Source organism: Haemaphysalis longicornis, unplaced genomic scaffold (genome assembly GCF_048455015.1).
Source record: "Haemaphysalis longicornis isolate Haplotype H1 unplaced genomic scaffold, Haemaphysalis longicornis Haplotype H1 scaffold_1, whole genome shotgun sequence".
In the NCBI taxonomy this organism is placed as follows: domain Eukaryota; kingdom Metazoa; phylum Arthropoda; class Arachnida; order Ixodida; family Ixodidae; genus Haemaphysalis; species Haemaphysalis longicornis.
This window is the reverse complement of record NW_027526203.1, coordinates 274,134,634-274,156,302: the sequence shown is the minus strand read 5'-3', so window position 1 is coordinate 274,156,302 and position 21,669 is coordinate 274,134,634. Positions and strand designations below refer to the sequence as shown.

Sequence of the window (21,669 nt, the reverse complement as noted above, 5' to 3'; positions counted from 1 at the left end):
AGAAGTACCAATGCGCACTGCTGTTGGTACTCGGCGCACTATGCTTGTTTTAGCTTCTCAGCTTTCCGCCGCTTTTGAGTTGTCTTGCGCGACACTGGCCCATCGGTGTAAGCGACGTTGTCTTACGTGACCACGTTTGTCGCGGATGCCCCATGCTTCGCGAAACGATTACTTTTTACACTAACAAAAACAACGGACAACGGTATGTTATGGTAGCGCCATCTGGGAGGACTGACGGCAAGCAAGGCGGCAGAACCGTGGCCTCCGCGATCTGCCGGCAGCAGATTGCGGAGGCCGTGGCAGAGTCATGACGCACTGGAAGTTAGTTTGAATACCCGCCCGTGTGACTTCATGACAGACGTCACGAAAACACGATTTGGCGGAAGAATCAAAATTTTAACCTAAATTGATTAATTGCTAGTGAATACGGCCTCGTTTGCTGTCGGACAACTATAAAACACCAAATCTTTCAAATAGAACAAACTTGTTTTTGTTTGCATGAGCCCTTTAAAGTTGTAGTCCTCGTTTTTAAATTTTGTGTCCTGGCACACGCAATAGCAGCACACAGCCTACTGCCTTGAACAGGCCAATCACAATGGCGCAGTTCGCGGAAGGGTCCCACCTGAGTAGGATAAGGTGACCTTGACTGGAGATGGCGCGGGAAATTTCGAAATGAGCATGTCACGTCCCCTGCTGAAGGCAGGACCCGTGGGGATGAGGTGACACATGTTCGGAATGGTGTCCTCGGCAAAAAACGAGCAGTCAGCCGGCCAAGGTTCGTGTGAGCTTTGTTGTCGAAAATTTCAGGCGGCCTTGAAAAGCATGGTTATATATAAGGGATAAGCAGTGAGGTGGAAACAGGTCGCGGAGTAGACTACGCCTATAAGCGTGAAGTTGGCGGCGCGGCTGGTGCCATGCAGGTATTGCAGGGTTGCTTTCCGTGCGAGTGTAGGTCAGCGGCAGGCGAAGGAAACTGAAGGCTCTCCTGGGCAGCGTCGTGTGCCTCCTCATTCCCAATAGCACCGTAGGAATGGCCAGGTGTCCAAGGCAATCTAATTTCTAAAATGTCCTTTTGTAGCGCTGTTATAAAATAAAGAACTTGATTAGCAACGCAGTTATGAATGTAGGACGTGTTGAGCTGAAGAACCACCTCGGAGTCGTTGATGAGTCGAAAGCGCGTGACACTATATATATGAGCACTAAGTTGGGCTTCAGTTCGTGCAGGCTTTGCAGGGGTCCGAGGATACCAAGCTGTTACCCTTCTTTTACTAATTCAAATCATTGTACATGCGATTTAGTCAGTTGTAAAGGTCGAGGTAGGGACAACGCCATGCTGCGCCAGCCTCACTACACACTACTGTGTCTGTTAAGACGTCGCTTCCCCTTGTAAGCGATCAGTGTTCAGTTTGCTGATAAGCCGCTCACGGTCATGGTAGAGTGTGCGGTATCGCCCGCTTTCGCATAATTCGAACAGCTGGCCTTTTCCAAAAGAGCGTCGAATTCGACTTGCTATTCAGTTGGTCCCGATTTTGTAGCTTGAGCCCTGTTGATTGAGATCAGTTTGTCGGTTCTGTCACTGCATGGGTTTCATCGATCAAGTTAATGAATGGATGTAATGACAGGGCTGGCTTCAGGTGTAGTAATTCGGGTGTGCAGTGGAAGGCCCGCGGTAGCGTGAACTCGAGACCTCTGCAGTATCTCCAGATCCTTGACATGACGAGCACGGAATTCATAGGCGAGGAACCCATACGTTAGTCCACCGAGGCCTACTGTTCGGCCGAGTGTGAGGCAGGCACGTTGGGACGCGAGTATAAAGTCAAGTGTGGGGCACCATGCATGACGGAGTTGCCGTATCCATGCGTTGGGGCTATTACAACTACTGACTTCTACGGCGAGTACACGAATCAAAAATTGTGATATGGTTTTCGGGTAACCTGACATTTTTAGTAAGGGCCGGATCGGTCCGGCAACATCCTAACAAAGAAAGTTCACTTAGTCCTGATACAAAAAATAAAATAAAACTGAGGGGCAGGAGAACGAATTTCGCATTATTTCATTTTTCTTTCAAAACAGCGTGGTTTTGCTCCCTAGCAATACAAACAAATGCTTTTAGGAGCGTATTTGCTGCACTTGGCGTATTTCCCCAGGATCATTCCATGCCAAACGACCGAGAAAATGTGCTCGACCATCTTCGATTACACTATAAAAAATTATGGTCGATTCCTTCACTACACTATTAATTCTCCTAACAAAATTCTGGTGGAAAAAATTTTCTCATTAACCCCCTATTAAACCCAACCCTGGAGCAGTGGGAGGGCCAGCTGACCAGCTCACGCCCTCAAGACCAGCAACGACTGGTGGACAGGGCCCGCCTGGCAGCCAAGAACCAAGGCTTGCTTGACTAAGGAGGCTTCCCACAACGGAACTCATGCAGTTGAATAAATTTTTATGCCTCCTCCTCTCTCCCAGTAATGTGAATATCGTGGCTGTGACCGAAACATAGGCTGCGGAAAAAATCGTTCAAATAGAACATCATATGGACCGCGGTAAAAGAATTCCAGTTGGTAAAAAGAGAACCGCGCTTCCTTGCCAAAACGCATTGACAGCTGCTAGTGCGCCTCAAAATGTGCTTTGTGGGGAAGCAATGCGGCGCTTCAGGGTCGCATTTAGCCATTTTGTACAGCTGTTGCGCCTTTTTTGGAGACAATGCAGCTGTATAATTGTTTGTATTGTTGACGGTAAGTGCACGAAAAAAATATGGGAGTCGGGAAGCGAGTAGTTTCGGAGCGCTAAATAGATTAACTTTGACAGTTTTGAAATGTTGCTCATGTTCAGGCGCGTATCGCAGTTTGTGACGGTCCATGTAAAAATGTAGACTTGGGTTCACTTGAAAGGGCACGCACTGGGCATTTGTTTCTGAAAGTTTAATCTGAGTACTTTTTGTTTTGAACAAGAAAATATATTTTATATTGAGCAACCACCATGGCCTCAGTCGGCAGGCGGTAAGTTCTCTTCACCACACCAAGGGTCCCTCGGCGGCAGCGAAAGATGCGGTGGCCGCGGGCGTTCCGGGTTGTTACGTGGCTAGCTGCTTTACAGGAGTGCGGCTGGTTGGTACTGGATTTCGGGAGGGCGTCATCGGCAGATGATCAGTTGCGGGAGCGCTGAAATTACTTCCGCGACACTGCGTTCGTGCAGACACATGTAGTAGAGCATAGGCCGCCAGGTCGACTTTGGTGTACTTCGGAGGCTGCAGTTTTCACCGCGGTCGCCGACGTTAGTGCTTTGCCACTTGGAAAGTCTGGGTGGCAGGGATATACTTGTCATGTTCTTTTGCGCCCATGTAAATAGCTGGTTGGCGTAAGTACCTCTCTAAAGACTGGCCCTAGCTGCCAATCGCTTCACGGGGCTGCACTCTGCTACCAACCCCATCTCTAGCGCTCTTTCCATTTTACGTTGCAAAATTGCTTCACTCGCCCGATAAGTTCAGGTCAGCTTTATGGTGGCGCGAATTTACAAATTTTTTCTTGTTCATGTAACTGTGATGACGCAATTGGCGGAAAATAACGACTTTTCTGGAGAGCCGAAATTACGCGGTTCAGGAACTTGAACGCCTCATCTTGAAAAGTAGCCATGGCCGCTGTGGCGTGGTCACGACAGTCCCAAATCACGGCATGTGATTTTACACCACGGGACCAGTTTCTTCTGAAGAATGGTATGCCACCCAAGGGGTGTATCGCGGCTTTCGTATTTACCCAGTGGTACGAGGGAGCCTCTTGCGTGAGAACAGTATAATTATCCTGCGAAGCCTAAACAAAGAATCATCTCATCATCTTTCAGGCTGCTTTTCGTGTCTGTCAGATACGTTGCTTGCTGTTAGCTGATTAAGTGGTGCAGCTTGAGCTTTTAATTCTATTGCACGTAGAAACTTTCCAAGAAATTCGGAAGAACTTAAAATTATTCTTTCTTGTCTGCAGCCGACATCTGCTATCCAGCGAATAAACCTGCTCCATCGCTGTTACACTGCACCATGCCCTATCCTCGCTAATTGACGGGTGGCGTCGTCTTTCAGTTTTTCTCGCTTCCGCTTTTACTAACTCACTTCGTCTGCGGCATCGCGGAAGACAAGCAGATTCATGTGGGAATCCCTCTTACCAAGCGGACAAGATCGTTAAAACAAAACGAACATGCCACCTCTCGAACTGCGTGCCGCCGCGCCTCTGGCGCGGGGGAACCTTCAGTGAGTGAAGCGAACTTACGGCCCGACGACTGAGGCCGTGGGGGTCACTGAATATGTAAAGAAAATGTTTTCTCGCTTAAAACAAAAAAAAAAGTACCTCGATTAAACTTTCAGAAACAAATGTCCTTCGTACACCCTTTCAAATGAGCTCAAGTCTGTATTTTTACCTGTACCGCCATACACTGCGATAAGCGCCTGAACATGAGAAACATTTCAAAGTTTTTGAAGTTGATGTGTTTAGAACTCCGAAACTAGTCCCCTCCCGACTCCAATATCATTTCGCACTCACCGACAACAATGTAAACGAACTATGCAGCTGCATTGTCTCTGCAAAAGATTAAACAGCTGAAAAAAAATGTTTAAATATGGCCCAGAGACGCCGCATTACTTTCCCGCATAGCACATTTTGAGACACACTAGCATCCCACAATGCGTTGTAGCAAGGAAGCGCGGTTCTTCTTCTACCAACTAGAATTTTTTACCGCACTTCGTACAACTTTTATTTTTTGCGAATGTTTCTCGCAACCTAGGTTGGTCACAGCCAGGCTATCAAAAGTGCTGAGTGAGAGAAAAATGTTTTCCCCCCAAAATTGTTATGAGAACGAGTAGTGTAGTGAAGGTATCGATTGCGATTTTTTATAGTGTAATCAGAGTTGGTCGAGCGTACTGTCTGGGACGTTTGGCGTGAAATTGGCTAAGCCAAGACAATTGTGAAGGTAATTGCAATGTTTTTCCCTTTCCTTAATTCCCACGCTGACAGGGTTCGGCATCGAAGAGAGTCGCGTAGTATGGCTAGCGCAAGATTCATTTCAACTATATTTCGTGAAAAATTCTATGAAACAATAACTGTCATAGTAGCCGCGCTGTCTTCGCCGACGTACGAGATTGGCCAAGTACAAAATTCAACCATAATTTTTGCTTCCTCGTTTTTGTGTGCGTCATCTGGAGCGGCGTAGAAGCATAGAAAGCACGCTTCCCTCTCGGCGGTATCTTGGCAGTCAATTTCGACGTAAGACAAAATCACCCAGGGCCGCGCGGAAACCGCAACAAACATTCTGTGGTCGCCTGCCAACTTTCTTCCGAGCGCCAGAAGTATGTATTAGCGCACATTAAGCCCTGAACGCTGCATTTGTTTGACAACAATTGCTAATAAAAAAAAATGTTGGCGAGACTCACGCGTTCAAAAATAAATTATTGTCCTACACTTAACTGCAGAATTTTTAATATGTTAGAACATGGCGGGATCATTCACACCGCTATGACCATATATAAGGACGTATAGGATAACATCGCGATTTATTAACGTTAACGATCGCGCAATTATAGGTCGACGCTAACAAAAAGCTTAAAATATTTTAATAAATCAAGAGTGATACCAAAAGTTGTAATCAGGTATTTCGAGTTCGTAATGAAATGTAGGAAATGTGCAGTCGTTCAATAATGTTAAACAATTACTGACTACAAGCCGAAACAACAAGAAAAAAACAGTCGAATAATTTCTAGGGGCTGCGGGCAGTCAAGCTTCCATCGCTCAACGAAAAGAAGTATATGTGTTCAGTGTATAGCTCCAGCGCGCACTTATAGAGCAGGAACTTGAACTCTTATGAAGCCCTTCAAAGAGAACACTCACATCTGCCCGAAGAGCCATGGAAACAGAAATGTTAGATGTTAAATAAAGCATCAAGAAAACGTGCACTGGACACTACGAAGCAAGCTCGGGCGGAGGACATTCTGCCTCAATTAGCAAAAATAAGGGCAGTTTGGCGGGACCCTTCTCGCGAAGTGCGAGGAGCGCACAGCAGATGGACGACATAAATAATAGCGGGGCCACCGAGGGACGCGCGGGAAAGCAGCAGGGCGAGGCAGGATACTATGTTTTAGTGATAAGAAAATTTGGGGCAAAGAAAGGCCGTGGCTGACGCACAAAGGCTGCTGGAATTGACTCGAACAGGCTTCTGTGTTTCAAGGGCCATTCAATGGCTAATGGTGATGGCACAGACCATGGACTATTAAGTTTTTGTTACACGGGCTCTTTTGTACGTGCACGTATATATGGATAGTGCGTGCGAGTGTGCGGGAGTTTTAGTCACTGCTTTACTGCATAAATTTAGTTTATTACATATTCAACAACTGCAATTTGTGATGCAGATCCGCGCCCACTGCTACACTCAGTGACATCCTTTTTTACTGAGTTTCCCATTATGCTGTGTTCGTGGCGCATTTGTAGGTTTTTGTACTGGCGTTTCTGTGTATCTATTGCGCGTGCACCTCCACGTGTACCGCATTGTCCCTGTAAGCGCAGTTTTTTGTTATTCATAATATATTTTGCAGTAACTCTGCCAAACATTCGCTAGACAGTGTTGCATACGAACGCCTTTCTCTTTTTCTCTTTGTATATATGCAGTCTAGTCCACTTATAACAATATCCAAGTGCCAAGGAAATGCCATCGTTATAACCGACAATTGTTATAAGCGGGTTGCGAAATAAAAAGACGGAAAAGAGCTCAAAACATTTTATTTGCATGCCAGCAAGGTCGTACTACTACTAATTTCCGGAAAAGAAGCCACAGTCAGTCAGCTTTGCTTGCCGCGTGTGAAGGTAGCGCAAATGTTTTCCAAGAGCATCTATAGGTGCTTCAACTAGCTGAGGTAAATGTCCATGGCGGAAGCAAAGTCCACGCGGGACTGTGTCACGCATTGGGCCTCCTACAAAGACACAACCTAAGTAGGCTGCGCAACCGCGTCATTAGAGTCGTCACTGTTTCACTTTTGGTGCACAATATAAATGGATTCAATCGTTATAATATCCGATATATTGTTATAAACAGTACACACACACACACACACACACATATATATATATATATATATATATATATAGACAGAAAATAAGGTTTGGCAGTCAAGAAAACCTCGGAAAGCAAAGGGGAGGTTGTGGTGCGTCATAGAAAGAGATGAAGTATTTTTTTAGTCGAAAAGAAAGTGGTGAAAAATTGCCCGCCGGGTGGGATCCGAACCCACGACCTCCAGAATACCGGTCTGGTGCGATAACCACTACGCTACCGGCGGGGCTGATTTCCCAGCACTTTCTCGGGTATTTATGTTAAGGTATTTTTGTTTCCTGCACTTGGGGGTGGTTATTTTCTGTCTTATTTCACGGAGCCCCTCAATTCCCATTTTCTGATTCGCTACATGCTTAGCGAGGGCCTCTGTTCTGGCAGTCTTGGTGCCAAAGGGAGCTTAAGAGGGTTCAACGCTGGTCGACCACTCTCGACATGTCGTAGACACTCGAGTCACGGCCCGGGGGTTAAAAAGAAGGTCCCCTTCACCCCGAGTAGTCCGAGTGGCACTGGCTACCACCCCCAAGTGCAGGAAACAAAAATACCTTAACATAAATACCCGAGAAAGTGCTGGGAAATCAGCCCCGCCGGTAGCGTAGTGGTTATCGCACCAGACCGGTATTCTGGAGGTCGTGGGTTCGGATCCCACCCGGCGGGCAATTTTTCACCACTTTCTTTTCGACTAAAAAAATTCTTCATCTCTTTCTATGACGCACCACAACCTCCCCTTTGCTTTCCGAGGTTTTCTTGACTGCCAAACCTTATTTTCTGTCTTATTTCACGGAGCCCCTCATTTCCCATTTTCTGATTCGCTACATGCTTAGCGAGGGCCTCTGTTCTGGCAGTCTTGGTGCCAAAGGGAGCTTAAGAGGGTTCAACGCTGGTCGACCACTCTCGACATGTCGTAGACACTCGAGTCACGGCCCGGGGGTTAAAAAGAAGGTCCCCTTCACCCCGAGTAGTCCGAGTGGCACTGGCTACCACCCCCAAGTGCAGGAAACAAAAATACCTTAACATAAATACCCGAGAAAGTGCTGGGAAATCAGCCCCGCCGGTAGCGTAGTGGTTATCGCACCAGACCGGTATTCTGGAGGTCGTGGGTTCGGATCCCACCCGGCGGGCAATTTTTCACCACTTTCTTTTCGACTAAAAAAATTCTTCATCTCTTTCTATGACGCACCACAACCTCCCCTTTGCTTTCCGAGGTTTTCTTGACTGCCAAACCTTATTTTCTGTCTTATTTCACGGAGCCCCTCATTTCCCATTTTCTGATTCGCTATATATATATATATATATATATATATATATATATATATATATATATATATATATATATATATATATATATATATGCAGAAAGAAATGCCGGCAGTCTACAACACCAAAGAAGACATAGGGGAATGGTTAGAGTAGTTTTTTACCGTTAGTGATGTTACATTATTTTTTTTTATTAATTTACGTGAGAAAGAAAGAAAGAAAAACCCACGAGCCCCTCATTTCCAATATATATATATATATATATATATATATATATATATATATATATATATATATATATATATATATATATATATATATATATATATATATACACAGGGTGTTTCAGTGAACCCTTTCAAAAATTCCTGAAGGTAGGCTTTTCAAGAAAAATAGGAATTCTCTTAAGAAACAAGCTGTCTGGTTCGGCGGACGTCAGTAGTTATGAGAAACATGCGAATTACATAGTTAATTAACTAAAATTGTCTAATGAACTTTTTAATTAGCGGAGTTTGGCGGTTATTGCCAATGGCGAGTTTGTAGCTACGGAGAAGACGATAACCGATCAGTTTTTAAAGCAACGAAAAAGACACTCTGTAGAGCCCTGCAGCCCGCAAAAATCAAGTATTTTTCCCGCATGAAACCGAAACGCAGCGCACATGGTGCGCCAGAAGTGTAGTGAAAACGCAACATCCGCTGATGACGTGTTGCAGTGACTGTGTCGCCAAATTCAAGAAGGCTCTGGTGATTCCCCACGCTAGGGAATCAGCTTATATCAATGCCATCGCCTCCTGTATTTTTTCAATGATCAACGATCACCTTATACCACGGCTAGCGTTATCTTTTCTTTCGTTGGTAGGCGCAAGAAAAAAGCTAGCCATATCGCCTACTGCGCGGTCGCCTGTTTCAGGAGCCCTAGTGGGCGTTGGCGACAGTTTTGTTTTTATTTTTTTATTGTCTTGTCCACATCTGAAGTGGCTTCCAGTCGTGCAAAATGTGAAATGTCACCATCCGTTCATTTTTTTTTTTTCGTCAGGTTTATCTGCTGTTCGCTGTTCGTTCATAATCGCTGCGTGTTAGAAAGCGCATCAGACAAAGGAAAGGTTTGTTTGCTGGGTGAGGAAGGCTTTCGCGGCTGTGGCCGCATGCTGAGGCTTCCTAGCTAGGGAAAATTGCACTTACATTTCGACTTGGCCGCCACATTCATTGAAACACGTCACCAGCGGACGTTGCGTTCGCTCAAGACTTCCAGCGCTCCTCGAACGCCGAGTTTCGTTTTTGAGCGAAAAACAACGGCAGGTTTCCTCGTGCTACAGGGCTTTAAACACCGACTTTTTCGTTGTTTTAAAATAGGATGTGAAAACGTCTTCTCCGGGGCTACAAAATCACCATTTACAGTAGCCACCAAACTCCGCTAATTAAGAAGTTAATTAGTAGAGTTTAATTACCCACCTAACTAATGTGCACACCGTTCATACTACCTGGCGTCCGCCGCAGCTAGCAGTCTCCTTCTGAAGAGGGTTTCTTTTTTTCTCGAAGAGCCTATTTTTAAGAATTTTTGAAAGTGTTCGCTGAAACACCCTGTATACGTTTGTTGTGCCTGCGAATTTCTACATTTATGGTGTTTCACGCGCGGAAGCTCCACCTTGGCTCTAAGACGGCCTTACATATCAAAGAGCTATGGACTAGCTTAGACCGCATGGGGGTCTTTACGGCCTACAATACCTCGGCACAAAGCGTTTTTTTTCCTTCGACTTCATATGGAAAGAAGCCGCCGCGGCAGGGATCGAACCTGCGTCCAAGGTCTCCTAACAGCAAAGCACCGAACCCACTGAGCTACCACCCCGGGTAGCTTTTCTCCTTCCACCCCTCATGGCAGGTGTCAAGTTGTGCAACAGGAACACTTTGAAAATTTTCCAGACACGGGAATCGGGCAGGAAGCGAAGCGCGATCGAAAGCGGGGTTCCCAGGAACATGAATTATAGCCATAACTGGCGTCCTACCGAAGAAAACGTTATAGAGGGCATCTAAGTTTACGTCTCAAGACGTGAGACTCGACAGCGTTACTTTGCAAGGGGTAGTTTCTGGAACTGAGCTGCGGCGTTCACCATCGATGCCCGCCAAGCGCGCTCAAGGTCAACTGAGAGAGCGAGGCTAGCAGCAGCGGTTCATATGTAGCACAGTGACTCGTAGGCCCGAGTGCAGAACGCGTGAGAACAGACCCCATTGGGCAGGCGCAGTGCGTGCTAAAGTCATGACGTGCCCTCTTATGTAGCATAAGCTACACTGGCCGAGGTTGAGCAGTTTCGCGTGGGCCGTGTAGGGCCGTTCTGTGGAAGCGCGAGGAGCATTGGATTAGTTTGGATCGGATCGGTCTGGACTGAATTGGATTGGATTGGATTGGATTGGATTAAATTGGATTGTGTTGGATTGAAATCCAATCCACTTGGAGTACGGGTGTGTGGGAATTGGGTCTGCACATTCGCCGGTCTGCGAATTCCAGAGGAGGGACGTCATAGCCGCGGCAGGCGCACTGGCGCCAGCGCGTGCCTATCTGTGCGCCTCCGTTGTGCAGTAGCTAAGTCTGAAGCTATGCAGGAACCGCTTGATAGCCGTTTCGAGTGGCTCCTGGAGAGCCGTGCTGCGCATGCGCGAGGAGCAGTGACTGGACTGGACTGGACTGGGCTCGATTGGATTGGATTGGATTGGATTGGATTGGATTGGATTGGATTGGATTGGACTGGACTGGACTGGATTGATTGGGTTGGATTAGAAATCGTTTTAGCAGCAGTAAGCATAATCAGCTAATCTTAGACAACCAGGAAACCTAAGAATAACCAACTGAACCTTAGCTCACGCTACGTATACCCTGGCATAGCCGAGCTAAGCCACTGCTAATTTTTCGTTTCCGCCGTGCTATCGCTGTCGGTGAGGCCGCATCCTCCTTCCCACACTACAGTTACCGCTGAACCAGATTCGAGCTGCAGGCGGGCGCTCGCGAGCTTACTTCTCACTACCGCCATCGTCATTTCCGGTTGGCGTCGTTTCTGAGGACGCGTGACAAGGCACGACGTGTGCACTTGCTTGGTATCCACGGAAATTACCCAGTGAGCCCAGGAATGCTATCGCATTAAAACCAACGAAAGTCTTATGTCCGAAGTATACTTTCCAAGTAAAGCATCGCCCAGGGAACACTTCTTGTCCAACGCAGTTTTGAACCCCGCCGTAGCAGCGTATAAGTGTGTCCATTTTCGTCAGCATCTTTGCAGCTGGGCGGCTCAGAACACTGACAGAGAACAAACAAGTAGTCTTTTGCAAGCCTTGTATTATCGTAAGTGAGAAATATAGAGGGTAGTTTTGTTTTACTACCCCAACATATTTAACCTGTAGTCAGATCGACAATGAGTGATAGCTGAGGATGGCAAAGATTACTGCCCGTTGCCAAAAACACGTGTAGAGGAAATCGAGAGAAATATCTGGAAACCAGGCAGCCTTTTCTTTGCAATAAATCGTTGATGTCCAACTAGATTTTTGTCACAATTTAATTGCCTCAAAGCGGTATACTAGCAGATGATCGTAACAAGGGGCAAACGTGGCACAGAGGTTGATCTGATTCTCTTATCCACATTCACGTACAGATGACAGGAACAAAGCTATTCCACGTTTTGTAAGCTTCGAGCGTGCCTTCTTTCCTTTGTTCGCCCTCGTCTACGCGTTGATTTTCGTCAGAGTGTTCCAACACAACTAACCAGCCCAAGTTCAAACCTCAGTTAACCACTCGTATTTAATACTGTAGCCGTAAAAAAAAAAAAAAAACCCAAGATAGCCGACATCACACCTTAGGTTAGCGATATATCAACGGTTCTCGCGCAAATTGCAGAATGCCACGGGTTGTCTGTATCAGACACCACAGAACCGCCTTCCACCTTTAGTTGTACTACAGTGGGTCGGCTGCTTACATATTGCCGCGAACCATACATTGGGTTTGTTTATTTGTGTTTTGCTTTTACCGCCCGGCTGTGCCGGTCTGTGTTATCTCTGCGCCAAGGAAAGCGCGTGTTCAATTCTTTCTTTCTTTCTTTCTGTGCCGCATGTGTTATCTGTTGTGATAGGGAGAGCATTCCGATCTAACGTGAACAGCCCAGAATAATCTTCTTGGGTCTACTATGTTCTCGATGCGAATCGACGTTTCGAGAACCACGCGCGCCAAAAGATAAAAAGCCTGCAGTGCGGACGCCGGGGCATTCGATTCTGCGACGCTCGCTGACGCAAGTCACTTTGTTGACCGCTGCTTCGCCGCCTCTGTATTCTTTTAAGTTGTTAGGGGAGCACAAGTTCGCTCCAATAAACTTGTTTCTCCTGCAAGACAACTGCGTCGTCCTTGGCTTCGTGACATCTGGTGGAGGTGCGGGGTACGCACCCTTCATGCCCACTACAACCTCGAGAAGCCGCCAAGCCAGTCCAACAAGAGCCAGCCCCCGCCTGCAAAATTTACCACCCGAGTTCGGTTTGATGCCAGAAGGGCCCAAGAAAAAGAACGCTGCAACCAACACCATGGTGCAAGAAACAACATCGCCAATCGTCCTGCAGCAGCCCCGGGAACCGCCATCTTTCCGGGGAGCCCCCGCTGAAGACCCCGAAGAATGGTTGGAGAAGCTGGAGCGCGTCCGCATCTTCAACAGGTGGGACGACGAAGAAACTTTCCGGCATGTCTTCTTTTACTTAGAAGATGCTGCTCGAACTTGGTTCGAGAACCATGAGAGTTCTTTGACCGACTGGACTCACTTCAAAAGGGAGTTCCTGAAGACATTCACTACTGTTGTGAGAAAAGAGCGAGCTGCGCTTTTGCTTGAAACTCGGACACAACACCCCAACGAAGGGGTCGTGATCTTCGTTGAGGAGATGAAGCAATTATTTCGCCGCGCGGACCCTGAAATGACGGAAGAAAATAAGTTACGCTTCTTGATGCGCGGTGTGAAGGAGGAGCTGTTTGCTGGACTTGTCCGCAACCCGCCCAAAACCATCGCTGAATTCGTGACCGAAGCCAGCACGATTGAGAAGGCTCTCGAAATGCGTGCTAAGCAGTATGACCGGAACTTTGTTGGCGCGGCCAGTGCGAACTACATCGACAACATGCGGGTTCCGGCTGACAGCCTACGCGAGGCTATCCGCGAAATAGTGAGGGAGGAGCTGCGGAAACTGCTCCCGACGACGCCGCAACCACAAGTCGCTTCTCTTACCGACGTCATTAGAGAAGAAGTGCAGCAAGCGCTGGGAACTTCAACGACGCCAGTAGCACCTCGCGAGCCGCAAGCCATGACCTACGCGGCTGCTGTACATCGCCCTCGCCCACCTGCACCCTATCGTCCCGAGGCTCCGTACCGTCGTCCCCTCTCGCCGGCCCGACCACCTGCGGCGCAACCCCCTGCCCCAAGGAAGACCGACGTGTGGCGAACGTCCGACAATCGTCCGCTGTGCTACCACTGCGGAGAGGCCGACCACGTCTACCGTCGCTGCCCCTACAGGAGGCTCGGTTTGCGAGGGTTCTCCGTCGACGCACCCCGCCCCCGAACTGGTCAGCACCCATCGGAGATCGAAGAGTACCTGTCCAACACCAGCCGTCGACCAGCCCGTTTCAACCGTTCGCCGTCACCCTACCCATACCAGTCGCCGAACCGCCGTAGCAATGCTGAGTTCTCACGTGGAAGGTCCCCCAGCCCACGCGGGGGAAACTAAAAGCAGCAACTTCTGGAGGTAAAGTTGCACGATCGCGGAAAAATGAAAACCCTCCAACGACGCAACGACTCGCGGAAGACAGTGACTCACAACATGCCCTCATCCCGACGACCCGACCCAGACCTGACGAGACTCCCGTACACGACGAGACGTCCGCTGAGAAGACGATGACAACGACGACGCACAGTGCCCGACCGTCAACACGCACAAGCCGAGATGCGACGCCCCGACGCACCCGGAACTCGAGGAAGGCGGCATCCGACGTCAAGGTGTCCATCGACGGCTTTGACGTAGTCGCCCTCGTAGACACGGGAGCCGACTATTCGGTAATGAGCGGACCATTTGCGTCTAAACTGAAGAAAGTTATGACCAGATGGGACGGTCCGCACATACGCACAGCAGGAGGCCACCTCGTGACGCCAAGTGGAATGTGCACATCGCGCGTCACCATAGACGGCACAACGTACCCTGCGGCGTTCGTCGTTCTGCCTAACTGCTCCCGCGACGTGATTCTCGGAATTGACTTTTTGACGGACAACGGCGCAATAATTGATCTGCAGACCAAGTCGATAACATTTTCCTCCGATCACTCCACGACGCCGCAACCGAACCCCGATCACCGTGCTGCTGTCAGGATCGCCGACGATCACATCACCCTGCCACCCCGCGCAAGCTTGATGATCGCCGTCTACTGTGAGGATGCTGCTTCTGACATCGACGCTATCGTAGAGAGTGATCGAAGGTTGCTTCTCGACCGCGGCGTCTCCGTCGCAAGAGGCATTGCGCACTTTAAGCAACGCCAATCTCACGTTTTGGTCACTAATTTCACCGAAGAGTACCAGCATTTAAACAAGGGAGCTGCAATTGCGTTCCTCGAAGAAACGCAAGAAGCAAGTGATGTGATCGCAGTCGCCGACTTTGAACGCACACCCGTAGAAACCTTCAAGCTCCATCAGCCATTCGACGTGAATCCGGCGCTACCGCAAGAACAACGGAAAAAATTATTGGCCTTGCTGCGTCGCTACAGCGAATGTTTTTCGTCGAGCGCAAAACTACGTCAGACCCCTCTAGCGAAGCACCGAATAATAACCGAAGATGGAGCCCGACCTACCAGACAGTCACCGTACCGCGTCTCTTCACACGAACGGGAAGCCATCCGGACTCAAGTCGACGACATGCTCAGCGATGACATTATACAGCCATCGAAAAGCCCCTGGGCTGCGCCCGTCGTACTCGTAAAGAAAAAAGACGGCACATTAAGGTTTTGCGTTGACTACCGGCGACTGAACAAAATCACGAAAAAGGACGTGTACCCCCATCCCCGAATCGACGACGCCCTCGACCACCTCTGCCACGCGAAGTACTTCTCATCGATGGACCTGAAGACCGGCTACTGGCAAATCGAAGTGGACGAGAGAGACCGAGAGAAGACTGCATTTATAACCCCAGACGGCCTATACGAGTTCAAGGTGATGCCGTTTGGGCTGTGCACAGCACCAGCGACGTTTCAAAGAGTCATGGACACTGTGCTAGCTGGCCTTAAGTGGCACACCTGCCTCGTATACCTCGACGACGTAGTGGTATTCGCCCGGACTTTCGACGAACACCTTGCAAGGTTGGAGTCTGTACTCGAGGCCATTCGTACGTCGGGGTTGACGCTAAAGCCTGAAAAGTGCCGTTTCGCATACGGGGAACTCAAGTTCTTGGGCCACGTCGTCAACGCCGCGGGAGTCCTACCTGACCCGGCAAAAACTTCAGCGATTGCGAACTTCCCAAGGCCGAAAGACAAGAAGGGCGTGCGAAGATTTCTCGGGCTGTGCGCATACTACCGGCGCTTCGTGGCAAACTTCGCACGCATTGCAGAGCCACTCACGCGCTTGACGAAAGATAGCACCCCTTTCAGCTGGGAAAACGACCAAGAAAAAGCATTCTGCGAGCTGCAAATACGCCTGCAAAGCCCGCCCGTGCTCGCTCATTTCGACGAAAATGCCGAAACGGAAATGCACACGGACGCCAGTGATATCGGCTTGGGTGCCATCCTTGTCCAAAAGCAAAGCGGATGCGAAAGGGTAATCGCCTATGCCAGCCGTGGTCTGTCGAAGGAAGAGAAAAACTATTCTGCCTCTGAGAAAGAGTGCCTGGCTATTATATGGGCGATTTCAAAATTTCGCCCATACGTGTATGGAAGGCCATTCAAGGTTGTAACAGACCACCATGCGCTGTGTTGGCTCGCCAATTTGAAGGACCCCTCTGGCCGTCTTGGGCGGTGGAGCTTGCGCCTGCAGGAGTTCGACGTTACCGTCGTTTATAAATCCGGCAGGAAACACTCCGACGCCGACTGCCTGTCCCGCGCCCCCGTCGACCCACCACAAGACTCTGATGAAGACAGCGCGTTCTTCGGGATCGTGACGGAGAGCGACCTAGCCGCCCAGCAGCGTGCCGACCCCGACTTACGCGTCATAATCGAGTACCTCGAGGGATGCAACGTTGCCGTTCCTAGGACCTTCAAACGCACATTACCAGCATTCAGCCTGAGAAACTCCGTCCTTGTGAAGAAGAATTTCTGCCCCGGAACAAGAGCGAATTACCTCCTCGTCATCCCCGCGGACCTTCGTGACGAAATTTTGGAAGCGTGCCACGACGACCCGTCTTCCGGACATCTGGGCACAGCCCGCACTATTGGAAAAATCAAGGCGAGGTACTACTGGCCCGGCCTTACCTCTGACGTCACCCACTACGTCCGGAGCTGCCGTGACTGCCAGCGACGAAAAACGCCGCCGACAAGACCCGCCGGACTTCTGCAACCGATCGCCGTCCCATCGAGACCATTTGAACAGATTGGAATGGACCTTTTAGGCCCGTTCCCTACGTCACGATCACACAACAAGTGGATTGTCGTAGCGACAGACTACATGACGCGCTACGCAGAGACCGCCGCTCTTCCGAGGGGGACTGCACAAGAAGTGGCGAAGTTTTTTATAAGCCAAGTTGTGCTACGACATGGAGCCCCGGAAGTCCTAATCACAGACCGCGGAACGGCATTTACTGCAGAGCTGATGCAAGGAGTATTACGCTACAGCAACACGGATCACCGAAGAACGACCGCGTACCACCCCCAAACGAACGGACTAACAGAACGTCTGAACAAGACAATCGCAGATATGCTGTCAATGTACGTTGACGTTGAACATAAGACTTGGGACGAAGTTCTCCCGTATGTCACGTTTGCGTACAACACGGCTATCCAGGAGACGACGCAGCTGACGCCGTTCGAGCTTGTCTACGGTAGAAGGCCGACTACGATGCTCGACGCCATGCTTCCGCACGTAGAAGACGACGACCTCAACGCCGACGTCCACGGATATCTTCAACGTGCGGAGGAGGCCCGCCAGCTCGCTCGAGTTCGTATAAGGGACCAGCAGCTGGTGGATGCCGGCCGCTACAACCTCCGACGCCGAGACGCCGAGTACCAACCAGGGGATCGTGTGTGGGTTTGGACTCCCATCCGACGACGCGGACTCAGTGAGAAACTCCTGCGACGGTATTTCGGACCCTACCAGATTCTACGACGTGTTGGCCAACTTACCTACGAAGTGATCCCCGATGTTGACTCCGGCACATCACGACGACGCACGCGGCCTGAAGTCGTCCACGTGGTTCGCTTAAAACCTTTCTACGAACGATGACGAACTTTTATTTTCATTTGTTCGACTGTCGCTTATGTTAGCATCGGGTCGATGCACTCTTAGAGGGGGGGTAATGCCGCGAACCATACATTGGGTTTGTTTATTTGTGTTTTGCTTTTACCGCCCGGCTGTGCCGGTCTGTGTTATCTCTGCGCCAAGGAAAGCGCGTGTTCAATTCTTTCTTTCTTTCTTTCTGTGCCGCATGTGTTATCTGTTGTGATAGGGAGAGCATTCCGATCTAACGTGAACAGCCCAGAATAATCTTCTTGGGTCTACTATGTTCTCGATGCGAATCGACGTTTCGAGAACCACGCGCGCCAAAAGATAAAAAGCCTGCAGTGCGGACGCCGGGGCATTCGATTCTGCGACGCTCGCTGACGCAAGTCACTTTGTTGACCGCTGCTTCGCCGCCTCTGTATTCTTTTAAGTTGTTAGGGGAGCACAAGTTCGCTCCAATAAACTTGTTTCTCCTGCAAGACAACTGCGTCGTCCTTGGCGATTCGTGAGCAAGCACTGGAATATGTGCGGTAAGTAATATTTGTTCCGAGGCGAAACAAAGGAAGTTTTTTTCGTCCGCTGGAACATGAGAAGACGATGAGCCTTCGTGGAAAATGTGTGGCGTTGCAGATATAGTTTTCTGGAGTAAACTAAAACCACCACAAACCAGACATTAAAGCACAAAATAACCCGCGTAAACAACCGGGCACTTTGGGAAAACATTTAAAAGGCATGCAGTTGTGCGTGAAGAGAGAGAGAGAGAGAAGAGAGAGGAGAGAGAGAGAGAGAGAGAGAGAGAGAGAGAGAGAGAGAGAGAGAGAGAGAGAGAGAGAGAGAGAGAGAGAGAGAGAGAGAGAGAGAGAGAGAGAGAGAGAGAGAGAGAGAGAGAGAGAGAGAGAGAGAGCTCACCGAAGGCGGCTTTGCCTGTCGGCGCGTAGGTAAGCATGTATCCCTGCAGTTTGACGTGCTTGTTGGGGTGCGGCCGCGGCGGCTTCCAGCGCAGCGTGAACGAGTGCTCGGCGATGGCGTCGATGGTCACCTCCCGCGGAGGACTCAGAGGCCACTGCTGCTGCTCACCGGACGCCTCCCCTGCGGAAAACAGGCATGTCGTCACACCACTGCGCACCAAGGAGGCCGCGAACCGTCCCGTGTACGTCCAGCAAAGAAGAATGTAAAAAAAAAAAAAAAACTTCAGACGCATGGTGTGACGGAGTGTGAAAAACAAACAAACAAACAAAAAAACGACAAACCGGGAGGAACAAATATAACAGGATAGAACTCGCCCAGCTTTCCTACCAACTCGCCCAGCTCTCCTTGTAATTGAAAGACGGTTTGGATGAGCCAACCAGAGAGAATCTTGTGAAAGCAGAAACTCCTATGAACAGGAAAATAAGGGAGACTTCACAGACGAGGTGTCACGAATGATGCTTCAGAGAGTGGACGAGTTCACGCTAAATCAGCCGAGGTAGGGCAATATTGTGCTCGAACTCATTTCATGCACTAGAGGGCATTTTCAGTTTACTTTGCGCTGGCGCATTTCTTTTTTTAGGCCATAGTAGACGCTGTTACCATGCCCCTTTTTCCCGAAGAGCCGGGAGGTCTTACGGCTGGCGGGTACAGGTCGTACCCGCCAGCCGCACTCTAAGGCAATCCCGTTGTTCAGCTCCCCACAAGGCCCTCTATTGACGAATCCACGCAGCCAACAATAAAATTTTGGCGAACGACGATGTCGAGCATAAGATTTGACTCAGAAGTTCGGTTTGCGCTGTTGCATCACGCAGTGCAAAGCATGACGTTCTGTTTTTCGCCACGCCCGGTGCATGTTACATTTTCGAGTCAAATGGTATGCTCATTGCTACCATTGGCCGAATTAGCTTTGTTCGCGGCATGGACTGGTCAGTTGAGTGCCTTGCGGAAAGCTGAACAATGGTATTACCTTAGCCTGCGCCCAGAAATGATAAGTTGTGCACGTTTATCATAACTTCCGCCGGGATCTCGGCAGGTACGCCGTTCTATGACGTGATGGCAGACCAGGACGTGAACGACCTCCCTCGCACAGCGATACAGTCTCCGACGCTGTGGATCCAGCCCTAGCATATGATGATGATGATGATTGCTATTGGTTTCCCCTTTGAAGCGGGGTGATGACATGTCATCTTACCAAAAAGGACTAATATAACCATGTTTTACACTCTTGGTTTAATACTAGCGCTGCTTAGGGCAGGCACTAAAGCTTATTAGGCACGAAATCCTTTTTTCCCCTGTTACAGGTGGTAACTGTCCTAGGCAATATTCCCCTCTCTGCTTTTCGTCCACCAGCATTCTAATCTTCTTTTCGTCCCCTCGACATACCCCCCCAACCACCCCGCCCCCTTCCTCCCCCGGACTCCCCCAGATGTCAGGCGGTACCCGAAGCTGCCAGCACCGGATTCACTAGAAGGCAGGCGGTATCCGAAGCAGGGCCGTATGCATCTACCTTTCTTCTCCGCCCCCCCCCCCCCCCTTCTCCCTGCGTCCCCCTCTGCGCCCCTTCTCACATATTGATTTTAATGCGTTTACGTCTTTGATCACAGTGCCATTGAGGTATAGAGAGGGAGGGTTATATACAGGGAAACCTCGTTGACCCGTACCTTACGGGGACGAGAAGAAAGTACGTACTAACCGGCACTACGGTTTATCCGAATGCAATAAGTTAAAGGGAAATCGAGTCGGTGATTCGGCTTAACTACCTACAAAAAGGAACTACGGCTTATGCGGGTACGGTTTAGCGAGATTCCACTGTACATGCTTTCTTTTAGGTGGAAAAATTATAGGTTTAGTTTTTCCGTGTTGATCTCAATTGTTCCGAGTTAAATGATTACCATATGGAAAGTGAAGAGGGCACGCGGTTAGCTGTGCCGGTCAAGGGTTGTATATCATTGAAACAGGAGACTAATCTGCCTATATAATGTATTTCACGTGACAGCTGGTTTTGGGTGTATATCATTTATGTATATATTAGAAAGGATGGGCCCCAAAGTGCTACAGGGACGCCTCAAAGACGCCTTTCGAAATGGTCAGAATCCGGCAAGGATTGTTGACTACGTATTGAGATCGCCACCCATGGTATGACTCATTTTAATTGACGGAATTTCAGGATATATCATAGTGGCCAAATTTTGTTTAAAGGAAGTTGTGATTCGGGCAGTGGTTTTGCTAAAACCAACAAGAATCCCATGGGAAAAGAACTGTATTTCGAAATTTTCGATGTTCCTACGTTTTGTTCATATAATGCTCCTTGCCTTAACTTCGAGTACAAAAAAAAGGCAGATATAAAGCTGTCGCAATGCATTCGTCGTAGCAGTTCTGAGAACTCTCCCGAAGCGAGATGCGCTGCGTCATACGCTACTTTTCGCATTCGTGATCAAGACTACATGCGACGCACACTTCTGTCCTTTTTAAAGTTCATCCGTCAGACGTACGAGAGGGTCTTCCCTGCCAGCCCCTATCAGGGTGGCATGACACGCGAAACATGAACATAGCGACAACGGTCGCTTTGACAGAAAGAAAGCTAGAACGGTGTGCGGGCGCGCTGATTTTTCTTTTTTATACGTGCGTTCCTCTCACACGCCCAAGAGAAACCTCTGGTTAAACAGCGGCTGGCACGCTCTCCGGTGTTGCAGCCCCTTCGAGCGGAGCCCGCACCCGTCGGGCCGCCATCTGTGCGCGTACGCCACCCCACCCCGTCGTCCTCCTCCCTTCTTCCTACACAATTCTTGTTTGGAACGCACTCTACGCGAACCCGTGCGCCAGTCGCCCCGATCACGGACCCGCGCATCACCTGGCGCCGTCCTCGCCCCCACTACTACAGCCGCCGTGGATGCAGAGCCCCGGCTGCTTCATCGTCTCGCAGTTCCGCGCAGTACGCTCGAGA

The 21,669-nt window shown here is 49.3% G+C and overlaps 1 protein-coding gene across 1 annotated transcript in view; it reads right to left on the bottom strand.

Moving 5' to 3' along the window:
* LOC144146025 (uncharacterized) overlaps positions 1 to 21,669 on the bottom strand; it is a 193,188-nt gene that overhangs the window by 40,055 nt on the left and 131,464 nt on the right. The window contains exon 2 of the mRNA XM_077677943.1: positions 18,666 to 18,845. Coding sequence (XP_077534069.1) covers positions 18,666 to 18,845 — 180 coding nt within the window. The remainder of the gene's footprint in view (positions 1 to 18,665; positions 18,846 to 21,669) is intronic.